The sequence below is a fragment of the Schistocerca nitens genome, chromosome 3 (assembly GCF_023898315.1).
Source record: "Schistocerca nitens isolate TAMUIC-IGC-003100 chromosome 3, iqSchNite1.1, whole genome shotgun sequence".
Classification (NCBI taxonomy): Eukaryota; Metazoa; Arthropoda; class Insecta; order Orthoptera; family Acrididae; genus Schistocerca; species Schistocerca nitens.
This window is the reverse complement of record NC_064616.1, coordinates 261,293,146-261,320,463: the sequence shown is the minus strand read 5'-3', so window position 1 is coordinate 261,320,463 and position 27,318 is coordinate 261,293,146. Positions and strand designations below refer to the sequence as shown.

General features: G+C 41.9%; 1 protein-coding gene across 3 annotated transcripts in view; it reads right to left on the bottom strand.

Moving 5' to 3' along the window:
• LOC126248230 (Fanconi anemia group M protein) overlaps positions 1-27,318 on the bottom strand; it is a 238,925-nt gene that overhangs the window by 116,284 nt on the left and 95,323 nt on the right. For all 3 annotated transcript variants that reach the window (XM_049949058.1, XM_049949057.1, XM_049949056.1), the window contains 4 exons: positions 24,614-24,703; positions 11,462-11,608; positions 9,603-9,680; positions 9,305-9,467 (listed from right to left, as the gene is read on the bottom strand). In XM_049949058.1, the coding sequence (XP_049805015.1) occupies positions 9,305-9,467; positions 9,603-9,680; positions 11,462-11,608; positions 24,614-24,703 (478 nt within the window). The remainder of the gene's footprint in view (positions 1-9,304; positions 9,468-9,602; positions 9,681-11,461; positions 11,609-24,613; positions 24,704-27,318) is intronic.

The following is a 27,318-nucleotide window of genomic DNA, read 5'->3' as shown; positions in this document are numbered from 1 at the left end:
GGGAGCGGCGGAGGAGGGGGGAGGCGCATGTGTGTAAGGGGCACTTTAATTTCAACGAGCATAACAGCACAAATGGAAAATGCAACACATTTTCATGGCATGTCTGCTGCATCTGCATTCAGAATGGCAATAAGGAAGTAGATAGAGAGAGTGAGCGATCAGTGGCTGACTGTGACACTACTGCTGCTGGTAGAATTCCTTAGTTGCACAGCACGGGTCTTGATTGCCCTCAGTCACTCAAGGGAGTGCACATTTCTGGTGCAAGAGTCACCAGTGGGTGGCCATAATTTGTGTAGTGATAAACCAAATTTTATATTATTAATTATCTGGGGCAAACTGTATATGATCAAAAGAACATTGTACAATAAGGAGCAATCGAATGAGGCAGTTCAGTTGTTTGACCACTGGCCTGATATTCGGAAGGATGCAGTTTGCACTGGTTGGCTACTCTGATATAGGTTTTCCTTAATAATTTCAAGCAAATGCGGAATGGGTTCTTCAGTAAGGCCATGGCTGATCACCTGTCCTATCCTCATAAAAACATAATCGATGTGTATGCATATTCTGCACTATCTGTTTTCATTGTCTTATGATGACAAATCTTATATCATTGTGAGATGAACCCTGGATGAGTAAATAAATAAATACATTACTACACAAACATAGTTAAAATTTGATGAACAATTGTACTAAACTATAGCGGAAACAATAAAAATTGGAAATTGCAACAAATAAAATTTTATCCTCTGTAAAGCAGGAAAAACATATTTTGCGGTCTGTTAAGTATAACAGTTGTTTCCCACGAAGAATGGTCAATATTCAGGCATATGATGGGAACAGTCATTTGAAGCAAAAAGGTCTAGTAAGCATGGACTTTAAAATACACATCTTAAGAGCTATAAGCACTTGTTCAGTAGAAGAGATGTGTTTCACAGTAGGTTTACTAGAAGATGTGTGTTTCATAGCAGTGAAGATGAACAAGTGCTCATAGCAATAATAGTGTGCATTTTAGAGCTCATATTTACTAGACTTTTTTGCTTCGAATGACTGTTCCTGTAATATCCCTGAGTATGAACCATTACTCCTGGGCACACTATATAGATGTTGAACATATGATGTGCATTGTAAAGATAACATTTATCATTGCCAATAATGAAGAAATTGACAATTATAAAAAAAGTTCTGCCCTTCCCCCTGAAAGAGGCTATACAGATATGTATCGGTGTCCCCCCCCCCCCCCCCCCCTTGGGGCACAAAAACAACTATGGTTCTACGTGCCCATGTCAGAACTGTAGAGCACTAAGACAAAGAGAGGAGTTAAAAAAAATGACTACATGTTAATCTCAATCGACAAAAGAAAAGACAACTAACAACAGGGACATGGAGAAAGGTCTATAAAATACGCCACAGAGAAATGGAGGTGTCCCCCCCACCCAAAAAAAAGGGCCTATACCATATTGCTAAAACGGATAAAAAGTAAAATTCAGTCAACAGCGTTGTTCACTAAAAAGGCTGCTAACTCAGAAGGCAAACACAAATACAAATGTAAGAGGTTAAAAAAAGGGGCTTCCACCAGGAAATGATGGACTGTCAAAGGTTGAGTGCCATGACCACAAAGTGGTGGGGGAGCACACTTAACAAATAGTGATGGCTAAAACGACAGCGCCCGATGTGCAACCCAGCTAAAATGATCTCCTCACGGCGAGAGGGCCAAGCGGAGGTTGTCGAAATCACTGGGAGAGGCTGAATTACATGGAGCTTGTTCCTATGATGGGAAGACCAGTGGTGATGCCAAAGTGACACCACCTGCTGACAGATAGCAACACAGAGATCATCGGAGGGAATGTAAGAACAACAAACGGGCTGAGGTATGAGGACTGCAGCCTTGGCAGCAGCGTCAGTGGTCTCGTTTTCTGTCAGACTGATGTGACCAGCAACCCACATAAACATCGCAGTGGCTCCATCAAGAGTGAGCAAGTGACAGCTTCCCTGGACCCGTTCCACTAAAGGATGGACGGTGTACAGCAGATAGAGGCTTTGAAGGGCACTGATAGTGTCAAAGCAGATGATGCAATAGAAACGCCTGTGTCGCCAGATGTACTGTGTGGCCTGATACAGGGCAAAGAGCTCTGCTCTAAATACTGAGCAGTGTTCCGGAAGCCGAAAAAGGAAAACATTGGTGCAAATGATGATGACACCACAGTCAGTCTGAGAGCCATCAGTATACACAAAGGTACTATCATGAAGTTCCGTGCAAAGGTCGTGAAACTTATGGCAATAGAGTGATGCTGGAATAGTGTGCTTAGGAAGTGAATGAAGGCCTGGGTGAACACGAGCTGCCACATGAAGCCAAGGTGGTGAAGGGTTCACACCCATCGGGAAATTTGCAGGCAGCTTGAAAGCTGCCAGAGCAAGAGCCGAAAGCAACCTCCAGGAGGTAATGAGGAAGAGGGACACACCGCATACTGGTGATCAAGAGAGTCATCGTAGTTGTGATGGCACAAGCTGTCGCCAGCACACTGGTCAGCATAGAAGTAGCAAGAAGATCTATAGCAGGCGCTCCGTCATTAGCTTAGTCACTGAGTTCACCAACACGCACTCCAGTTTGTCATCTGTCATTCATCGCATAGTGTGACTTGTACTTCACCAGCAGTGAGGCTGATGTGGACTAATATTGAAGAGCTTGTTCCACAACACATGGACACTGTTAAAGTTAAGTAGCAGCTATCTGTTTCAGTAAATAAAGAACCCTGTTAATACATGTGTGCAATTGTATTGTAGAAAGAGGATACCGGCCACCAAACAACATTCTCTCTCTTGATTCCTATGGTACATGGCAATGAGGACACTACAATGGTGACAAGAATACAACAGTGGCAACAAGGATAATTCAGTTGCGATCAAAGTTAATCAACTTGGCTGAAGATTATGCTTGCTTCTCTTGTGTTTTAGCCTGCAGGGGTACTCATTCCTATTTCCTCAATTGTCATTGTGTTTTTGTATATATTCCAGGAGGGAAGCAGCAGAACTAATCAAATTTCTCTTTTCAGAGGCTTTGCTTGCTTTTTTGCTATAATGTATTTGTGTAAACTATGGCTACCCCACCCCCTCCATCCCCTGCCCCCGTGCCACAGCTGCAGATGGATCTAACACAAGTTTATCAGTTTCAGAAACAACAAATTGCTACCCTACTGATGATGGTACAACTACTACTCGCTGCACAAGCTGTGTTGGCCGCACAACAGACCAACCAACTAGCCCAGCAAGTGCCGCTGACCAGTATACCAACGTTCCGACAATTTAACGACACAGAAGAGGAATGGCTTAAATACCGGACACAGTTCCAAGCGCATTGTCAAGTTCATCGTACTGAAATTACTGTAAAGTTACAATACTTTCTTTCGATTGCGGGGTTACCAGTGTTAAGGTTAATACAAAAGCTATTCCCAACCATGTCTCCTGACAAACTCAGCTATGACAAAGTAATCACTGCATTAACTCAGTACTATGACCAGCAAGTCAAATAGCTGCAGCTACATATCAGTTCTTTTGCTTGCAGAAAAATCCAGAACAGATGTATCGCCAGTGGTGCACAGAATTAACGGGCATGACAAGGAAGTGTAAATATAAGTGTAGTTGCGGCACCTTTTACAGTGATTTAATGATTAGGGATGCCGTAACATTCAGTGTCCCAGATAATAGAATACAGGAACAGATCTTAAATTACTTCCCCAAGTTTTGTATATCTTATAGCTGTAAGATTTGGGTGCCATGTCGACCAATAAATTTGACTAGGAATCAATTTGTCATGCTGAGTCGCCTCTCGTTCACGATAGCCCCAAGCAGCCACAACAATGAGCGTGTACATAGCTGTGTGGACAGCCGCGTAGACATGTAAACAGACCTGTGAATTTAGTGAGGTCTTGCCGTAGATGTTTTGCTCCTCAAGACAGAATTGCCCATCACGTAATGCAACGTGTTACACATGTGGAAAAAAAAGGCCATGTCCGAGCAGTTTGTTTGCAATGGCACAAAAATGCCAATTTTGTCCGCTCCCAGAAAAAACAGGCACATGCACATGCAGTGAAAGCAGGTTTTCTAAAACTATAACAGGTTCTGATAAAAGTAAGATTAAGGTTGTGCCTCCTTCTCGCCTTGGTGCTGTGCAACGACATTCTCAAGAACTATTGGTCTCATTACGAATCGCTGGCCGTCGTGTGAACTTTCAGTTAGACACAGGTACCACAGTAACTTTGCTTAATTGTGCCACGTACAAACAATTAAGCTCACCATGCATTTCTAAATCTAGCAAGCACCTCACTGCTTACAATGGACAGGAAGTTCCAGAGGTTGGACAGTATAGTTTGCCTGCCCCTTACAAATCTCACACTAGGACTGTGTTGAAATCAAGAGACAGTGAGAACATATTCAGTTTACATGTATTTGATTTGTTTGGCCTTGGCATTCAAGACAATGTACTTTCAGTGTTGGCTTTTGAGCCAAAAGACAACGTAGCTAGCTTGGTTAAAGAATTTCCTGAACTATTTTCCGAAGGAACGGGAAAAGCTAATAGTTTTGCAGTGCATGTTACATTGAAAGACAATGCACAGCCTAGTTTTTTTCGGGCCCGCCCCATTGCAAAGTAGCCAGTGGACTGAAAGAATTGCAAGATAATGGTGTAATTGCTCCCATTCAAGCTAGTCATTGAGCAAGTCCACTAGATTTGTTGCCTAAGCCTTCTGGTCGCATTCGCATTTGTGTTGACTTAAAGTCTACAGTCAACCCACAGACAGTAGTTGACGCTTAACTGTTATCTTGCCCTGAGGAACTCATGGACAGGCTTGGTGCAGGAGGTTACTTTCCTATGATAGATTTGCATGATGCCTATTTGCAAATTCCATTGGATGAAGAATCACAGAAAGTGTTTGTTGTAAATACATACTTAGGAATGTTCAAGTATTTGCGTTTGCCCTTCGGCAGTGCTTCCGCACCCGCCATTTTTCAACATTACTTGGAACAGCTGACTGCAAAAGTGCCAGTTTGTTGAAACTACCGTGATATTGTTGTCTCAGGTCATACACCAGAGGAACACATTGCCAATTTGTGTGCTCTTTTTCAAGTGTTGTCACAAGCAGGACTCAAATGTCATCTTGAAAAGTGTAGCTTTTTCAAACTGAACTACAATGCTTAGGTCATGTGATAAACAGTCAGGGTGTGCACCCCCTCCAATCTCATTTGCTTGCAATCCGTGGCCTGCTTGTTCCTTGCAATGTGTGTAAACTGCAGCCATTCATACCGAATGCCGCTCAGATCACAGCTCCATTGCATCGCTTGTGTCACAGAAATGTAGCTTTTGTGTGGACTAAAGACTGTCAAGATGCATTTCAGAAACTCAAAAATGCTTTGCTCAGTGACAGATGTTTAGTGCATTTTGACCCTGCCAAGCTGACACTTCTTCCTATGGAATCAGCACAGTGCTTTCGCACAGGACTAATGCACAAGACACATCTATTGCTTTTGCGTCAAAGTTGTTAACTCAAACTCAGTGCAATTATTCTCAAATAGAAAAAGAGGCTCTCACTATTGTGTATGGTGTGACAAAATTTCATCACTATCTGTTTGGTCGGAAGTTCTATTTAGTGACAGATCACAAGCTGTAGCAGTCCTTGTTTCATTCGTCAAAGCCAGTTCCTACACGCACTGCTCAAAAATGGCAGAGTTAGGCTTTGCTGCTTTTGCAGTATCAGTATGAAATTGTGTACATACCTATGGCAAAGCATGGCAATGCAGACGCCCTATCTCGCCTTCCAATTGGCCCAGACTCTGATTTTTATGCATCTGCCACATCTTGTTGCCAAACCAATACCCAAGACTCTGAATTGCTCAAATCTTTTCCTTGCACTACAGAAAAATTGCACAGGCCGCAGAAGCCGACCCAGATCTCAAGTTTTCTTTGCATTACATTCACACGTCTTGACCTTGTTCACTGAACAGTATCCAGAACTCAGTCGTGCACCAATATTTTGCACATCGGTATAGCCTTTCAGTTCAACATGGTGCGATTCTAGTTCAAAATGACAGTGGATAATCACGAGTGCTTATTCCAAAAGTGTTGCAAAAGGGTGTGTTGCGATTGCTCCACCAAGTCATTGGGGAATTGTTCGTACTAAACAGTTAGCATGCTGGCAATGTACTTGGCAGGGCATGGATGCCCATATTGAACAGATGACATCACAGTGTCTCGCATGCGCAAGATGAAGCACCAGCCCCGGCCATTCAGAATTGTACGATTTCATGGTTGGACTGTGGGCTGTGTGGACATCGCTTGAGATGGCAATAACTGGCAGCATAGGCAACGAAGGAAAATAGTGCATGATCCTCAGCTAGTTGGGTTTACCTATCTGAAGCTTTCCACTGCTGGCATGACTCTTCACACACAGTGACACACTTGTTCTAGATTATTGTCTTGGTTGCTACTCAGGTTTTGTTTCCACACTGTTGAAGATTCTTTGGCTTGACATTTGACTTCCTCTCGGTGTGTCCTTTCAGATTTGTGTATGATTAGCTGTCATCCACCTGGCCTTTTTTGGCCACTTACTGTTTCCCAGCGAAAGCACATAGTGACACTCCCCCACTGGGGTTGTATGTTACAAAAAAGACAGATTCAAATTTAACCACCAAAAATAGATTCTACCATCATGTTAAGTGCCTAACAGAAGCCAACTGTCTGTCTGTTTTAATTATGAGCCCTGCTATGGAGAATCCATTCCAGAAGACTAGAACAATCTTAAATCCATAGTATATCCCAGTATCTTTTGCCTGAATCAATATCTCTCTTCACCCCAATATCATCCACTTTTCCACATACTATATGCTCCAAAAATAAATAAATAAATAAACCTCTCCATCCTGGATGCACCAAAGCTGGTTAGAATGTTCCCACAGAATCTCAGCTCTTGTTGCCTGACACTTACAACCCACTGCCAATATCCTAGCTTCTCAAATAACACACACACACACATTTCTTAACTGTTCTCAGATCCCATAACATCACTGTTAACATCACTTCCCTGCACACTAACATTCCTTGTGTCCACAGTCTTGCTGCTCTCTCTCTCTCTCTCTCTCCCCCTCTCCCAAAACCGCCCCTTCCCCTCCAACAGCCTACAAACCCACTACATCATTTGTTATAAACCTGACAAACTACGTACTTATGCACAACTACAATTCCTTTGATGGGAATATATACAGAGATACCTGTTGCATGGCCATGGGCAGCCACAAAGCACCATCCATCATGGTTTATCTAGAGGAAATCTTCCTAGCCATAGACAATCCCAAACACTACAAACATCTGCCCAATCATACCCTTGCTCATCAACAGTACCTGCATTTTAAAAACTGCCATCTCTTATACATTAGAAAGTCTGTCCATTATAGGTTCATCGTGGGTGGACAGCATATCTGCAGCGATGAGCAATCCCTTAACCGGTAGACTGAAGGCCTTACTTATGCTTTCACAGACAGAAACACATCCTCCCTCCCTCCTTTCCAAACCTATACCATAAAGAGAATTTTCATGCCATATCCATAAATGCCCCTAAATTTGCTTACCATTTCCATGAACCAGCTGTAAAATTGCACCCCTCTTCATCACCAAATATCATCATGAACTGAACAACTTAATAACATTCTTCACCAAAGCTTCGACTACTTATCATTATGTTTGGAAATAATTAACATCTTACCCACAATCCTCCCCACTGCTCCCAAAGTGGTAATCTTCCATCCATCAAATCTACAAAATCTAGCCCTATGCCACCTATCCAAGGTAGGGCCCCCTGTGAAACAGTCTTATCATATACAGTCACTGCAATAACAAATTACAGTCACAGCATGCTAGTGATGTGGTTCATTGTTTCACAATGATGGTGTGTTTCCACTATTTTAATAGTCAACTGTATGTATGCAAGTCAAACTACTGATTTTTTGCCTTTATAGTGACAAATGACAACAAATATTTTTTAAGCCCACCCAACAAGGAAATGAACAGCTGTTACTGGTGAATATTTTGTGAGTTTTTACTCCAAGAATTACAAATGAGAGTCCACTGAAGATTACAGCTCCCAAACCTAAATCTCCAATTGCTGTTCATCTAGGGCAATTATATGAAAACCGAACACCCACCATAACAGCATCACAGAATGGTTCCATTCAAAAGTAATTGCCACAAGTGTTAAGACATTCATCCCACTGGAAGAAGAGATGATCAATCCCTGTTTTGTAGAATGCAGTCGGCTGCTGAAGGATCCACAACTGCACCCACTCTTACTTCCTCGTCCGACGGAAACCAACGTCCACATGTATCTTTCTTCAGGTTACCACAGATGTGAAAAGCACATGGTGAAAGATCCAGGCTGTATGGGGTATGTTGCAATGTTTCACTACCAAATTGCTGAAGCATAACCTTCATCCAACTTGCAATGTGGTGGCAAGCGTTATCGTGTGACTGGGTGATTCCGTCCAGTAGCATTCCTACAGCCCAAGGGTAAATGTCAAAGCCAACAGTGAAAACATCCCCCATCTCCCCAACCAGAGAAATCCAAAGCTATTCACACAAGTTCCGGTAAGGTCATGATGACCATCTTCTTCGACTGCAGGAGTCCTCTGCTCATGGAGTTAATCAAATGCGTAACCACAATAATTGTGCAGTGCTATGAATACATTTTGCTGAAACTGCTATGTGCCATGAAGTCAAAACACCCAGGAATGCTGTCAGAGGAAATCGTCCTGTTGCATGATGACACACACCACCACACTGCCAATCTGACGAAGGCTAGACTTCAGTGATTTGGTTGCAAAACACTGAAATGTCCTCTGTACAGCCTGTATCTTTCACCATGAGATTTTCACAACTTTGGTGAACTGAAGAAAGTCATGCATGGATGTTGGTTTCAGTTGGATGAGGAAGTGCAAGGGAGAGTGGGGTTATGCATCCATCACTGCATTCTACAAAACAGTTATTGACTGGCTCATCTCACAGTGGGATAAATGTCTTAATGTGTGTGGTGATTACTTTTGAATGGAACCATTCCATGGTCCCATTGTGGGCCATTCAGTTTTCATTTGACTGCCCCTTATACATGGCAAGGTGACATGTGACTAGTAACTGTGACTTACATTACATAAACAACTGAATGTGCAACATCTTCCTGTCTGCATCTTTGTGAACATATTAAAACCATATATTCTCTTTGAAACATTTATTGTGTCAAATAGTAAACATACATTACAAAATACATACCATTAATAAATTTCACAAATGATCGGAGTCCATGCAATGTCAGAAGCTCTAGCGCATGAAATAACGAAACTGAAGCTGCAAAATCTGCATTTGCTGCTGCGAGTTGGTGAGGTGAAATGTGTTGTGGAGGATGTGAGCGGATGTATTCCCATGACTTCAAAACCTAAATAAAAAGGTATCATACTGTTAGCCTTTAATGTCTCTTTTTCTTCTTCCATAAAAATGAACTGAAAAGAAAAGAAAGAAAATAAAGAAGAGGAATTAAGAAAAGAAGTTAAGAGAGTAGTATTAACTATACCTTATATTTGGCCAGTGATCGCACAGTGCCAGACAGTAATCTGCTCTGTATAAGTGGTCTCACATATATTTCTATAACCTGTAAAATAATTTTCTCAAGTCAATCATCAAATAATTTTCAAAGCATCAACGTTTAGACTAGCCAATAGGGCAAACAAACCTACATGACAGCATTTGTAGCAACAATTACAGAAACTGCTTATGAACTCAAAATAACATGCGGGGTTCCTTAAGGCAACCATGATGTTTTCACTGTCAGTGGTACCACAGTCTGTTAACTGTATCAGTAACTGAAGTTTACCAACAACAAAATATAAGGGTAAATTAACTGACTTGAAAGTATGAGTGTTGATCAACAAAGACTGAGACTGATATTTTTCCTGTAGCTCTTGTGATCATTTCCTAATGTACCAAGAATATTTGAAAAGAGAGGGTTTTTTAATTTAATTTTATTATTATTTTTTTATACATATAATGTCCACAGCCAGCAGCACTCTCATATTAGTAGGTTGGTAGCAATGCTCTATTTTGTATACACTCTTTGCATTTTGCATACTGAACAATGGAGATGATGCGAGAGGAGCAGTACAGTGCAATAAAATTCTGTGTTCATTTAAACCATACAGCCACTGAAACTTACAAAAAGCTGCAGAAAGTGTATAGTGAAGATTCACTACCTCATGAAACAGTGTTTAGGTGGTTCAAGGACTTCAAAGAAGACTAATTTGTCTGTGTTAAGCAAGTTGAGCCTGGTGTTTCAGCTTCTGTTGTGACTGAAGTCAACATGAAAACAGCTGCTGTGATTGTCCATGAAGATTGATGGATAACGTTATTTAACCTCAGTGAAATGTTGGTAATTTCACAATTATGCATGATCATCTCCTTATGAACCATGTTTGTGGGCAAGGTACCATGTCTGTTGACATCCAAACAAAAGGCTGTGCAAATGGAGACAAGCCGTGAGGTCATGCATCTCTTTGCTGACGGAGGGCATCTATTTCTGGAATCAATTATCAATGTTGATGAGTCACGGCTGCAAAATTATGATCCTGAAGGAAAACAAGCCATCACGGAAATTGCCATGTTTTCCAACACCAAAAGAAAAAAATGGTAAAAGTTGTTCCATCTGCAGGGAAAGTAATGGTGATCACTTTTTTTGACTGTCATGGAATGATTTAACAGCATGCAGATCCCCTACATTGTTGTTACAGCAGCATATTACATGTCAGTACTAACTAAACTGAGGAGGCACATTGCAAGGAAATGACCAGAGCTCGGTGGCGACTTCACCATGACAATGGTTGGCCTCACATTTCAAATCAAGTCATGCAGTTTCTGACTCTGTTCAATATTAATTGTGTCTCGCATCTGCCCTGTAGCCCTGACCTTGCACCCTGTAATTGCTTTTTATTCCCATCACTAGAGGCAAAGCTTTGGGGCGTTCCATTTAAGAACTATCAAGCACTGCTCAAGGAAAGTGAGGCGATTCTCAAGGACCTAACAAAGAATGGCTTGCACCACGTGTTCAAAGACTGGCAGAGATGCTATAAAAAGTGCATTCAAGGAGGGGGGAAGTACTTTGAGAAAAACCATGTAAACATTGAAATGAAGTAATACACATCTGTGAAAAAAAACAAAACAGTATCAGTCTTTGTTCATCAGCTCTCGTACATAACATTTGTAAGTGATCAACAAAGATGATACACTAATTTGGTAACCAGATGCACTCATGAAATATAAAATTTGCTTTAGAAATGACTTTATACGGCACCATAAGCTGCTGATTACATCTGGAGCAAAACTGAAGTACAAAATATATTATAAATATAGAATTAAGCATATATGTCAATACTGACTTACATTCATAAATTTGTCAAGAACAGTTTTCAGGTAGCCAGTTATCTTAACAATGACAGTTTCAATATTACGTTTATGTGTGTATTGCGCAACATCTGGTGATGTCTCAGTACGTGCTTCAATATGTGATATTTGGAGATTGTTTATCACCTGAAATAATAATAAACAGTAAACAAGAACAATTAAAACCAGTTTACACCAATCTAGGAATTATTGCATGCACCAACATTATTGCAATGAAGATATAATAAAAAGTTACAAATACACTCCTGGAAATGGAAAAAAGAACACATTGACACCGGTGTGTCAGACCCACCATACTTGCTCCGGACACTGCGAGAGGGCTGTACAAGCAATGATCACACGCACGGCACAGCGGACACACCAGGAACCGCGGTGTTGGCCGTCAAATGGCGCTAGCTGCGCAGCATTTGTGCACCGCCGCCGTCAGTGTCAGCCAGTTTGCCGTGGCATACGGAGCTCCATCGCAGTCTTTAACACTGGTAGCATGCCGCGACAGCGTGGACGTGAACCGTATGTGCAGTTGACGGACTTTGGGCGAGGGCGTATAGTGGGCATGCGGGAGGCCGGGTGGACGTACCGCCGAATTGCTCAACACGTGGGGCGTGAGGTCTCCACAGTACATCGATGTTGTCGCCAGTGGTCGGCGGAAGGTGCACGTGCCCGTCGACCTGGGACCGGACCGCAGCGACGCACGGATGCACGCCAAGACCGTAGGATCCTACGCAGTGCCGTAGGGGACCGCACCGCCACTTCCCAGCAAATTAGGGACACTGTTGCTCTTGGGGTATCGGCGAGGACCATTCGCAACTGTCTCCATGAAGCTGGGCTACGGTCCCGCACACCGTTAGGCCGTCTTCCGCTCACGCCCCAACATCGTGCAGCCCGCCTCCAGTGGTGTCGCGACAGGCGTGAAAGGAGGGACGAATGGAGACGTGTCGTCTTCAGTGATGAGAGTTGCTTCTGCCTTGGTGCCAATGATGGTCGTATGCGTGTTTGGCGCCGTGCAGGTGAGCGCCACAATCAGGACTGCATACGACCGAGCCACACAGGGCCAACACCCGGCATCATGGTGTGGGGAGCGATCTCCTACACTGGCCGTACACCACTGGTGATCGTCGAGGGGACACTGAATAGTGCACGGTACATCCAAACCATCATCGAACCCATCGTTCTACCATTCCTAGACCGGCAAGGGAACTTGCTGTTCCAACAGGACAATGCACGTCCGCATGTATCCCGTGCCACCCAACGTGCTCTAGAAGGTGCAAGTCAACTACCCTGGCCAGCAAGATCTCCGGATCTGTCCCCCATTGAGCATGTTTGGGACTGGATGAAGCGTCGTCTCACGCGGTCTGCACGTCCAGCACGAACGCTGGTCCAACTGAGGCGCCAGGTGGAAATGGCATGGCAAGCCATTCCACAGGACTACATCCAGCATCTCTACGATTGTCTCCATGGGAGAATAGCAGCCTGCATTGCTGCGAAAGGTGGATATACACTGTACTAGTGCCGACATTGTGCATGCTCTGTTGCCTGTGTCTATGTGCCTGTGGTTCTGTCAGTGTGATCATGTGATGTATCTGACCCCAGGAATGTGTCAATAAAGTTTCCCCTTCCTGGGACAATGAATTCACGGTGTTCTTATTTCAATTTCCAGGAGTGTATATTCAACTCTTATCTTAACTGAGGTGTTAAACCAGAGATTTATCAATTCAAATAAGTTGTCTATCATTTACATTTCTGACTTCTTTCCTGTTTTGTATCATGTATCTAAATCCAAACATGAGTGAAAAACGTTAGAACTTCAGATATCTATGGGCAGCAGTGTGCTGTTCCAGTGTGGTGTTTGTGGCGACTGTAGTACTAACAGTGACGCGAGTTGTGCTGCATGCAAAGTGGCGTAGCTGTTAAAGAGTCACTGGCTGGTGTGCTGCAGGCTGTCACTTCAAACCTGAACACCAGTAATTATCTGTTATTTAATATTTATCATTTCTGGAAGTTCTCAAAATATCTTATGTTTTATATTCTGGAATACTCAATTTTTGTGTAAACAGCAGCATTCTACATCCTGGACTGCTTTTCTGTCTGTATGTTTGTGTTTTGAATGAATGTGCTTTCAGTGCTAAGTGCTGTACTGCTTCTGTATCTGGACTTGATAAGGCTACAACGTGACATTGTTTGGCACCTCTGTTAGGTGGAGACACTGGGTACTTCAAACCATTGACATAACCCTGTCCAAATAATACTATGTAGAAGATGTCATATATACGGGCAGGAACCAGAATACAAAAGAATATCGTTACCAAGGTCTATGCATTCAGAAAACCAATGAATTTCAAAGCAGAAACAAGGAAGTTGCATGTCAGGCATCCATTAACCTTTTGAGATGCTGGTCAAGAGCTGATGAAAGGATCTGACTGGGTTACCAAATAAAGCTGGTGGAATGACATGATATGTTCAACAAATGTGTACTTTTACTTAGATGGCATAGTCCAGCAGTGGTTTGAGAACAACGAAGAAAAACTTGTTAGCTGGAACAAATTCCAGGGTGACATTTGGTGTCAATCAGCAGCAAGTCCGCTTAGCAGAAGAACAAATGAAGAACGGGGCCCAGTGTCATGGAGAAATTACACAGATTACATACCGAACGTTTTGGCCCTATGCCTCACTTGTCAGTTTCAGATTCCCAGAGGCTGACAAAATCTCACACTTGATGAAAGGAGTCACCAAAGACCTCTGGATCACCGAAGACCTGTACAAAGCTCTTCTGGTAAGGATGTCATAACAACAGGGGAATTCATCAAGTGGAGCCAGAACAATGAGGAAATGCAACAGAAAATAGTTTGACAAAAAACTATGATCGGCCTTCCAAATGTGGTTTCAACGGCAGTTGTGGAAGATAACCACAACCTCGCCTCTCTCATACATTGGGTAGTCGGAGAAGATGCAGCAGTTTATGGCAGCCAAACCAAGTAGGCAAGAGATAGCAGCCATAAATACTGACCCTATACATCAGAAGGTAATCGCTGTAGGAGTAGTGTATTGATCCTTAGCACCAATTTCTACCACCAGTCAAGCGTGCCAGGTAGAATGGACTTGGTCAACTTACCCTTACACCGCAGTCATCAAACAACAAGGCAGCATCTGGCCAAAGCAGGTACAAACAACTCTGCTGCTAAGTATAGTGTCCCACAGCAAAACGCATATTTAGAGGACAGATGACAACATGCTGGTATGTTTCTACTGTGGATGTCCTGGACATGTTGCTTGAACAATTGCAGAGAAATAAGGCGAGTTTTTGACTACTACCATGCTGCCAGACATCAACTATCACAAAGTTATATTCATACCAGACAACTGCAGATGATTATAGTCGATCTGTGGGACTAAGCCTGTTGCTGTATCCTGCACAAGGTCGTTCCTAAACATGCCGTAGTAGTTCCATGTTGTTGTACAGAGATATCAGCTGCTCATCTAGCTGCCGAATTCATGAAAACTAAGTGAGCAACCATCTACGGATGTGTGGCCGCTACAGATAAACAATCTTCCGTGGACGACAGTTACCGTGATGTAAGGAGATCTCATAGATGTCATCACTGACAGCAAATCTGTCTGGGAGCTAGTTGAGTACTAAGAGGCTTCCTTTTCTGTAATGTTGAATGCCTATTGTCACCAGCTAAAGAAAACTATTTTCCATGAAGTCCTTCAAATTTGTTATTTTTACGGAATATAGTCAGATGCGATTTCTTGCACCCATCACAAGCAGTCATAGACTGTGGATGATCAGAGCTCCAGATTGATGAGGCTAGTCTACCAATTAGCCAGTTGTAATATACAGTGTCACTGGCAGAAACGACGAACAATGTGGAGACGATGCTGGACAATGACATGGAGACGATGCTGCACGATGACATCACCGAATCTTAAGAGAGTCCTTTATCCTCTCCAGTGGTTCTTGTAAAGAAGAAGGATGGTATGTGACATTTCTGCATTAACTACAAATGACAGAACAATTTCACGAAGAAAGGTGTCAGTGTGGTGCTGCCATTGATGACACCCTAGACTGCTTGAAAGGAGCAAGTTTTCTCAACTATGGACATGCAGCAAGGCTACTGGAAAATCAGAAGCTGACTGTGAAATGACTACTTTTATAACACCTGACAGCCTTCAAAGTTATGTCGTTTGGACTATGTAAAGCTCCAGCCACCTTCGAATGAAGGATAGACAACTTGCTTGGACAACTTAAACAGACAATGTATCTTTGCTATCTGGATGTCATTGTCTCTCTTAAAATATTCGAAGAATGTCTAAGCCACCTGACAACCATGACGAGGTGAGTTCAGACTACAGGCCTTCACCTACGTCACAAAAAGTGCTTCTTCATCACCCAAGAAATAAAAGTCGGAACACCTAGTTAATGGCGATGGAATCCAGAGAAAATAAGAGCAGTCTCAGATTATCTGACTCCCCGGCATACTCACGAGATCTTTCTTGGAATTCATAAATGACTTCTGTACCGAGCCACATGTCCATTGCAAGTAGTACTGCAGATAGGTGGCAAATTTTCCTGGAACAAGGTGCATGAAAGATCTTTCTTTGTCTTTAAGGAGGCACATCTTCTCAAGTCCTTGCATTGTATGATGAGAGTGCCAAAACAGAACTTTGTCAAGAAGATAAACATGCAAAAGCATTATTGATATCCTCCATATGAAGTCCTACTACAGGAAACTGAAGACTTCTCAACAATTGTGAAGCTTCGCGAGGGCGGGCCACCTTCGATGCTCATCTTCCTGAAGAGGACGTGACAACACAAGTAGACTACAAGGAACTGCCAGAGCTGCCATACAGAGGATCAGTGACAGAATTCAGATCCAGGGTACAGTAATCAGATCCAATGACAACATCTGAAACAGCAGGTCACCGTTTCTCCGGGAGAGGAAGCAGTGCTGCGAGCTCTACTGAACACAATACAGTGAAACGGTCAATAACCCTGGCTGACATGTCGAGGATCACCAGTTCGTGCCCAACTATTACCAATTGTTTGTCATTTAGTATTTATTATTTCTTATGTTTGTATATTCTGGGATATTTGATGTTTGTATAAACAGAAGCACACTGTTCAGGAGTGCTGTTGTGTCAGTGCGTTCATGTTTGTAACAAACATGCTTTCAGTGAAGTGTTGTAGTTCACTAATGACCCTCCTTTCATATATGGACTTCGTCGTGGTCACAATGTAGTACACTAGTAGTAGTAGTAGTAGTAGTAGTAGTAGTAGTAGCAACCTGTCTGAGAAAAAAATGACAACCACCCAGAAAGGGAGGATAAAACATGCGAGGGTAATCCCAAAAGTAAGGTCTCCTATGTTTTTATAAGTGCATAGACCTGTTTATTTCTACAATGGTTTACATCAGTTTACAGCTTGAACATTTAGCTATTTTTCGACATAATCACCATTTCTGTCGATGGATTTTTGTAGACGCCGTGGCAGTTTTTGTATGCCCACGTCATACCAGCTCGCCGCCATGCTGTTCAGAAAGTTATGAACTTCTTCTTAAGTGTCCACACACTTATGATGGCATAGGACCTAAAGCCAAAGGTGGCAAAGCAAAATCAGAAACACTGAATCCAGTTTCCAAACGTTCCTTTACAAAGGAAATTACAGTGGTACTGCCCTGGCTTAATCCTCACACCATTGAAAAGATGAATGATATAAATATTTGTGTCCATGGGGCTGAGAAAAAGCTGAAGTCCTTCAAAATAAAAGATGCTCCAGTGTTCAGTGGAATCGCTATCAGAATCACATACACCATCTTTGGCCGAGTCAGTCCCTCTTCACCCAAAGTGGGTTAACAACAATTGTAAAATGCTGAGGAAGCAAAGGCTATTACTTCCTCGGTTCAGAAGAGAATGTGTAAATGACATCAGGCAGAGGTTAGCAGAGATTTGTGCATCTGTAAAAATACCTAAGCATGAAGCATACAACAACAAGCACTGTCATACCTTAGCAAAAGATCTGCCAGAGAACCCGAGAAAATTCTGGTACTATGTAAAATTGCTAAGTGGGTCTAAGGCTTCCATCCAGTCACTCATTGACCAGTCTGGTGTGGAAGTAGAAGATAGCAAAACAAAAGCTGAATTTTTAAATTTCGCATTTAAGAAATCGTTCATGCAGGAGAATTATACTAACGTACCTCCATTTGACCATCATACAGACACCTGTATGAATGATGTAGTAATAGGCACCTCTGGCGTAGAGAAACAACTGGAAGAGTTGGGAACAAATAAGTCACTAGGTCCAGATGGAAACCCAGTTTGGTTTAACAAAGACTAATATATGGCACTGACCCATTATTTTGTTTGAAATTATCCCGAATCTCTCACCCAAGTGAATGGAAAAAACTGCAGGTGACTCCTGTATACAAGAAGGGTAAAAGAATGGTGTTGCAAAATTACAGACCATAATGTCCAGAAGGTGCCAGCATATGGAGTAAGTTCCCAGATATGTGAGTTGTTCAAAGACTTCGTAAGTAACAAAACCCAGTACATTGTCCTTGAAGGTGGGTGCTCCAAGAGTGCCCCAGGGAAATGTGATAGAACTGCTATTATTTTCAATACACACGAATGATCAATAGGGTGGGCAACAATTTGCAGTTGTTTTCTGATAATGCTGTTGTGTATGGGAAGGTGTCACCATTGAGTGACTGTAGGAGGATACAAGATGACAGACAAAATTTCTAGTTGTGTGATGAATGGCAGCTAGCTCTAAATGTAGAAAGTTGATGGAAGTGAATATTAAAACAAACTCTTAATGTTAAAATGCAGCATTAGTAGTCTCATGCTTGATGCTGTCACATCATTTAAATCTCTGGCTGTAACATTGCACAGCAATATGAAATGGAACGAGCATGCGCGGATTGTGGCAGAGGAGGCAAATGGTAGACTTCGGTTTGTTGGGAGAATTTTGGGAATGTGTGGTTCATATGTAAAAGAGACCGCATACTGGCTGCTAGTGCAATGCATTCTTCAGAAATGTTTGAGTGTTTGGGATCCGCACCAGGTCGAGTTAAAGGAAGACACTGAAGCAATTCAGAGGCGAGTTGCTAAATGTGTTAACAGTAGGTTGGAACACCACACAAATATTATGGATATGCTTCGGGAACTCAAATGGGATTCCCTGGAGGGAAGGCAATGTTTCTTTATGAGGAACACTAGTGAGAAAAATTCAAGAACTGGCATGTGAAGCTGACTGCAGAATGATTCCACTGCCGCCAATCTAAGATAAAAAATTAGGGCTCATATAGAGCCATACAGACAGTCATTTTTCCCTTGCTCTACATGTGAGTGGAACACAAGATGAAATGACTAGTAGCGGTACAGTGTACCCACTGCCACACACTGTATGGTTGTCTGCTGAGTATAGATGAAGATGTATACACGAAGATGCACATGTACATTTTGTGTCTAGTATATCAATGTAGATGATAAAATTGGTCACATGATTGGCAATTATATACGTCATCATGTTGAACAGAGTCCACAATGCTCTAGAAACCCTGAATCAGTGAAAAAAAAAGTGTCTTCCACACTTTATTCAGGAGAAAAATGTCTGTTTCTTGTATGGGAATTTCTCTTACTCAGTCTCTGGGACATGCAGCAGTAGAGTCCCAATAGAGGATTATGACTCTTGAAATGTCCTAGATGGCAAGGATGTGAGAGTTCATTTAAGATACCTCTAAGTATCACGTTTTGTGAGAAAAATACAGAGTACACCATAACTTTCCCACAGCTATGTATCATTGTAGTAACTGGCAGTTGTGGAGTTGTTAAAATCACTGACGGGCAGTGCTCTTTCACTGGCATTTTGCCCTTCCATCACTAAGATCACCATTTTCATTGCCAGACTATCCCTTCAGGACAGGAGACTCAGATAACTTAAAGTATGCCTTCCATAGACACAAGTATCTTGGTCTTACTCATATATACTTGGATCTAAAATTTCTATACAGGCATCCTGAACATATTCACATTACAATGTAGTTTGTATGGCAGTCTATCGGTGAAGTTCGAAGTTGGGAATACAGTTTCTCATGTCAACATTCCTGTATAAACTTTCTGCCTTTTTTATACTGTGTTAGGTTTAAATGATAACTGAAGATTATGATTACGTCACCGACAATCAGAGTCAACTGCTGGCTGTTCTTACTGATGCAGTGACGATCTTTCATGTGTAACAGTCAATCAAATTATTCGATGGAGATTCTGTTCCATTACACACACATCTTGTTCTAATTTTACCAGAATTATGGATACGTCTTTTGATAGTTTTAAAAAATTGTTGGGGTCTCTGGACTTTCATTTTTATGACTTCACACCTAAGGGATATGAAAGGTAGAGTCCTTAAGTTCCTTAAGCGCCTAAGTAAAATAGATTAGGGAATATAACAGCATGTCCTGTGGAGTTCTACAATTGCTGCTTCAATTGGAATAAATTTTATTAATTTCAAAGAACCCTGTGACCAACTATGTCTTTTGCCAGGTACAGCATCTCTCTCATTTTCCTGGAGCGTCACAAGATAGGTTCAATACTTATTTGCCCAGGATACTGGCCATTTTACTATATGTAGCCGAGAAGTCAGGAGTACTTTAGGGATAACACACTGCAATGCTTGAACATCTGTGTGTTTGTTTGTGTTTTTCAGAGAATATACGATGTTCACCTTTTTCAGAGAGTATACGATGTTCACCATAGCCATTCATTTCTAGAGCAATATTCTACACACTGTTTTATTGCCCTTCATGGCAAGCTATGCTGGACTTCAAGATTTCAACAAGGTAATGCCTGCTCACACAGGGTTAGAGTTTCTACTGCTTGTCTTTGTGCTTGCCAAACACTACCTGGCCCAGCAAGATCATTGAATCTCTACTCAGCTGACAACATTTGGAACATTATGGGCAGGGACCTCCTACCATCTTGGGATTTTGATGATCTAATGCACCAAATGGACAGAATTTAGCACGATATCCCTCAGGACGATATCCAACAACTCTATCAATCAATGCCAAGCTAAACAAATGCTTGCATCAGGGCCAGAGGTGGATCAAAGCTTTACTCATTTCTCAATTTGTGAAGCTCTTTCTCTTCTCTATTTGTAAACTGTTTGTAAAAATCAATTTTAAGTGTTGGCATAATGTTGAAGCAATGTTATAGAAGTGTCAGTTTGCATCCACAGTTCACCAATGTTTACTACCTTGTGGGATGTATGCACATTCTTTTAGAGATAATAGCTCAACTGCTACACTACAGACACAATGAGCTGCAATCGGCAGGCCAATTGCACCATATCATCTTTTCCGATGAGTCTCACTCAAACTGTGATGGCTGTGTTTAAATGACAAGACGGAGCTTGAACAGTTAACCTTCAGTGTACTCTTCGTACTGCTTTCTAACAAGACTACACTCACACAAGTTTCCTGGACTGTTCCACACAGCTACTGTGCAATTCATATACTGTTTTTTTTTTTTTTTTTTTTCTTGTTTGTCTTTGTTGGCATGCTGTGCACTAAACTTGTCTCGAATTCTTGTCAATCAGTAACTCATCATCCATGTTGCTTATCTAGTAACAACTACAACTGCACTTCTGATTCGGGTTGAAGTTGTCTGAGGTGGCAATGCTGAGTGACAATCAGAGATTGTTTGAATTCATGATGGATAGATACTAGAGGTGGCAAAAAATAACGTAACTGATAGAAATAACCGGTTACTGAAAAGTAACAGTTACTGTGATAACCGTTCCTCTGATACAGGCAGTTATTTCAATAACTGTCTCATGTCAACAGTGCCTCGCGCCATCTGTTGACTGAAGATCGTACTACGCTTTCCCGTCGACTCATCGGAGAGCTCGCTAGGAACTAAGGAGAGGGCAGACCATTTGGAAGGCGTTCTATAGGCCATGGGAATAACTGTGAGACTGCGCGCCATCTGTTGATAAGAACTGTGTACTATATCGTGCGTCTTCGTTACTTTTAGCACAAACAATTAAATAAAGTTAATGTCCGAGCGGTGTCTGATAGGAGCCGCAGTACAGGCATTAACAAGTACGGTCGTTCCCTTATGCCACTGCCTCATATGTCAGTTTAGCTTGGACGGGTTGTATAAAGAGAGGTACCATAAGGCATTCGAGTGACTATGGAAATAACTGTCAGAGATCGGTATTTTCCTCTGGCAGTTATCGTTATTGGCTCACAGTTCTCGCTCTCTGGCAGTTATCGGGCTACCATTACAGGTAACCTGGAAGTTGGTAACGGAATAACTGTGTGTCTGTGTTCCTGATACAGTGACTCCACTCACTCCAGTCTTAGACCCCGGTGATATTACAGAGACGATAGTTACTGGAGCGAACAAATATTTACGTACTTCTTCGGAAATAGCCGCTGGCCATCGCGAATGACAAATAGCATGTCAGAAAGTATAACATAATACAGTTGAATATAATAATTGTTATCCTCATAATTTGTCAGGAGATTGTCAAAATATGTGAATATATCACAGTAACTGCTAATATTTACAGAATTGATACACTGTCAGAATAAAACACAGTTACACACTTTTAATAAATTTATCATACGCAGAATACCCGATCTTGACTGTTGCAACCAAGTGCTGTCAAAACTGAAATATAGCAGAATTTTTACCTAAGCTGGTCTATCAGTCTCTGTTACGACATTCATCTACAGAGTAGAAGGAGGGGTCAATGGAAGCGTCTGATTCCACCCGTCTGCTTCGACGTAAAGGTGTTGTGGTGTGTGAATGTCATTACGGCACAGTGTTTATGAGTTGGTTTTTGTGTGTGTGTGTGGGGGGGGGGGGGGCTGCCGATCTAGTTTGCATTGCCGGAATTTGCTGGTGGTAATTAATTTTTTTTTTTTCTAGCTGTGATGTTTTGTGTATTTATGGAGTATTGAATGTGATTTAATTTATGTAGGAATGATTGATTTGTGGACTTTTGGGATTGTGGTTTTATTTTTCGCAGTTGTAGGTGTTGGTTTTTTGGCATCAGTAGCTGTGGTGGACCTATGTAGGTCACCGGAAATGACCGATTCCCATTTTCATATTAGTATGTGTTGATGTTTTAGTATCGTCATCTGAGGTTGACCTATGTAGGTCAAGGGAAATGTCTGATTCCAATTTTCGTACTTTTAGTTGTGGGTATTGGTGTTTTGGTATGGTAACCTATGGTTGACCTATATTGTTCAAGGGAAGTGTCCGATTCCTGCAGATTTTTGTTGGTGTAGCAGAATGCTGTATTTTTTTTCTTTTTGTTCTTCATTTTGTGTTTTGGGATCATGGTGTGTTTTTTTTACTAGCTTGTCCTCACCCTAAAACCCCCAACTTCCCGCAGTTGTCCCATTGGTTTGACTGTATTTTTGGTGGGAGATGTTATTGCATTATTTATATGTATCTTCGTGTTTGTTGCCATGTGTATGTAGTGACGTCATAGACACTTAAAATAGCCATTTCCGGCATATTGATGACGGGTGGAATCAGACACTTCTGTATCAAATAGTCTTTCAAACACACTGTAAACCGTGCTTTAGCTGAAACCAAGTTTTTAATGGTAGCTGACTTGCTGGCAGTTTATTGAAATGCATGTTCCTGAATATTGGACCCCTTTTGGACCAAGGTAAGTGATTTTAGGTCTTATGTAGATTGCTGTTCCCATTTCTAGTACTCATATTATGTATTGAGCTATTGGTTAGAAATACTTGTAACAAATTTCATTAAGGAATAAATATACTAGGAAGCAGTGGTTAGAATACAAAGTTCCTTGAACAGGTTCCTACATGATGTCCTTGAATTTATACCACAAACGATTTATATTACATGCTTTTACACGCGAAAAACTTTTGCTTTGTTTGATAAGTTACCACAGAATATGCTCCCTTATGAAATAATAGAGTGAAAAAATGTGGTATGTCCTTCCCAACTGAATTTATTATCGAGTTGTAGTCCCAGAAATGTAACACTGTCAACCTTTTCGATCTGCATGTCTTCATATGTTGTAAACATGCTGTAGCTGGAGAAATCGAGCAGTTTCCAAATCTGACATAAAACTTTGATTAGCGTACTCACACTTTCCCCAATAGGACTAGCTTTTACAGCACAGGAGTAAACGAATCTGTAACATTACGTATATTTTTTGTTGTATTACAAGGCTCTACACTTTATTCTATTATGTGAGCAGCACAAGAAATTAAGCTTCGAATTTAACCTACAGTACTCAGTTTACATATTACTTCATACTTAAAAACGCACGTTGTTAACATTTTAATTAAACAGTGCTGTGGCGAAGTTCCGCGTACTTTCTGTCGCAGCTGCGAAGATAATATTTCTAATAGCGACTGATAACCTACAAACATATAATATGAAACACTAATAATCGTTCTAACATCAACTAAAATGTACCCGGAGTTAATAAGCTAAGATTCATACGACATTCCTGCCATTTCACACTACTCACAGTTATACTGATATCTAAACTGATGAATTCCAACTGTATCGTTATTTAACTGTAGCCCCTCGGAGTATTTGGTATTCGCTAGCGAAAAATAACTTGGCAGTTATTAGTAACTGTTAACAATAACGGTTATCAAAGAATAACTGGAACTGTGATAACGGTTACTCCAGAATAACCGTTTGGCCCACCTCTAATAGATACTATTATCACAGCATCATTACCAAGTTCACCAATTACTTATTTTTTCATTAAACTCTTCATTTAATTTTTTACTTCTATCATTGTACATTACATACAGGCAACATTTCATTCATCTCCATTTTTTTGTTTACAGTGTTGAATTTTGGCTTAGTAGTCTACACAATGTATCCATCTGCAGAAGTGGCTTTGGAATCTGCATTAACTGTAGTTGACAAGGAGATATTTTGAAGATATTTGCCTTTTGGAAGAGGAATTACAGAACTAAACCATGTATATCAATATTGGCTTCCAATATAGTATCTATTACCATCACCAGATGAGTATAAACAAGTGCCCCATATATTGAGAAATAAAATTATTAACCTATAACCCAAGCAAAATTTTAAACTTAGGACAAATGGTAAAAAGCATCATACCTCTTGGATTGCATTAAAATTACTTCCTGGTGTTGCAGATAATGCCAAAATTCTGAAAACAGCTGATTTACTTCTAAGCTGTTTTATGACCTAAAAATAAAACAGAAAAAAAAAAAAAAAAAAAATCAGAGCAAAGCTTTCAATACAGAAAATATAATCCTTACAGTAAATAGCATCAAAGCAGTGTGATAAGCTGTCATATTTTACCAACTTATATGTTAATTAATTACCAAACTTTTAATTAGTCTCTTCAGTTCCTGCTGAGATTTTCGAATCCTTCAAAAAACATACTTGTAAATTACATAAACATAAAGATGACATGCTGGGTTGCAGAAACAGGTGCAATGAAAGGAAACACACACACACACACACACACACACACACACACACACAAAAAGCATGCACACCTCTTGCACACGACTGCTACCTCTGGCCACTCCAGCCAGAATGTGGCTGTGTAATGTCGTGCGGAAGCAGCAATCCGGATTGGGATGGTGTGGGGTGGGGTGACATGGGAGGAGGGGGGGCAGCAAGGTATGGATGGGGGGAGAGGGGTCAGCACTGCCTGGCATAGTGTGCAGCGACTAGCGGGCAGAATGAGGCTGACGGATGCAGTGTTGGGAGGCTATGGTGGAGGGCCGGAGGGGGAAAGGGGTGGGGAATGGGAAGTGGAAAAGGAGAGAAGCAGGGAAGGGAAAAGGCAGGTGGGTGTGTTGGCAGAGAGCAACACACAATGAGCGTGAGGGGACATGAATTGTGAGGAGGTGATAGGACATATGGGGCGGAAAATGTTGAGTGGAGGATGTACGGACATTAGGTTAACATAGGTTGAGGCTGGGATGATTTCAGGAGCGGAGAATGTGTTGTAAGCATAACTCCCTTCTGCACAATTCAGACAAACTGGTGGTGTAGGGGAGGATCCAGATGACCTGGGTTGTGAAATGGCACTGAAATCAAGCATGTTATGTTCAGTTGCATGTTGTGCCACAGGGTGGTCGACACTGCTGTTGGCCACAGTCTGGCAATGGCCATTCATTCTGATGGACAGTTGGCTGATAGTCATACCAACATAAAAAGCTGTGCAATGACTGCTGCAGAGCTGGTATATGATATGGCTGTTTTCACAGGTGGCCCAGCTTGTGATGGGATAGGGTAAGCCTGTGACAGGAATGGAATAGGAAGTGCTGTGTGGGTGGACTGGGAAGGTCTTGCACCTGGGTCTTTCATAGGGATATGATCTCTGTTTCAAGGGGATGGGATTGGGTGTGGCACAAGGATGGACTAGGTTGTTGTGGAGGTTGGATAGTGAATGGAACACAACTATAGGAGAGGTGGGAAGCATCTTACATAGGATGTTCCTCATTTCAGGCCATGATGGTCAATAATCGAAGCCCTGAAGAAGAATACAGTTTAATTGTTCCAGTTCAGCGTCCTACTGGGTAACAAAGGGGGTGCTTCTTTGTAGCTGGTTCTTGGGTGGTGGTGGAAGGATTGGAGGTGTGTGGGGATATGGAAAGGGAAATCTGAAGACTAGGAAGCATTGGTCTAAGGCCATTCTGAGACCTTCAGCACACAGGACAAGGGAGTTTTTGTTACTGTAGATATGCCGACTCCAAGCAGCCAGGCTGTATGGAAGGAACTTTTTCGTGTGGAAGGGACAGCAGCTGTCAAAATGCAGATACTGTTAGCGGTTTTAACATGGACAGAGGTGTGGATACAGCCATGAGAGAGGAGGAGATCAAAGTCTAGGAAGGTGACACACTGAATTGAGGATGACCAGTTGAAGTGGATGAGAGAGAAGTTGTTGAGATTAAGAAAGAATTAGAATAAGGTGTCTAGGTATTGGCCCCTACCCTTCCAACATTGCACCTGTGAGCCTTGCCCTGCCCCCTAGTTGCTTCATGCCTCACCAGGCAGTGCTGACCCCTCCCCCCCCCCCCCCCCCCCACCTGTACCCTGCTATCCCTCCCCTTTCCCCACCCCACTCCAGCTTGTTGCATCCTCTTGACGTGACAGTTGCATTCTGGCTGGAGATAGCAGTCACGTGTGCATGAGGTGTGTTTCCTTGTGTGAGTGTGTGTGTTTCCTTTCTGAAGAAGGCTTTGGCCGAAATCTCACCGTGTAACAGTCTTTTCATTGTGCCTGTCTGTGGCTCAACATGTCATCTTCATGGTGAGTAACAATCTATCCCTCTCATAATATTGTATGTGTATGTGTGTGTGTGTGTGTGTGTGTGTGTGTGTGTGTGTGTGTGTGTGTGCGCACATGGTGTGGGCATGGTTGCCGAGGAAACCTACAAAATGACATTCATGCACTCACTGCCACCACACTAGGATTCACTCACACAGTCACTCTACCTCACTTGCCTTAATACAATGGAGGAATGGTGAAAAGTGTTGTACCTCAGATTAAAATGGAAGTAAAACCACAGAAGAGCTTAAAAAATGAAAGAAAGAAAGAAAGAAAGAAAAAGAGGCACAGGGATGAGCCAGTCATCACGTTAACAGGTTAAAAACAGCTTCCTTAAAAGTTCCTGAAAAAATTTGGACAAGTCACAATACCTTAAAACTCTGACCACATTCATTTGAACGTTACTTAAAATAGAGGGCGGATCTGTCAGCAAATCTGCCACTGCTCACTGGAGCAAGAAGCCATGCATCATAGGACTGTGATCTATGCAAAGATGAGTAAGGAGGACCTCATCC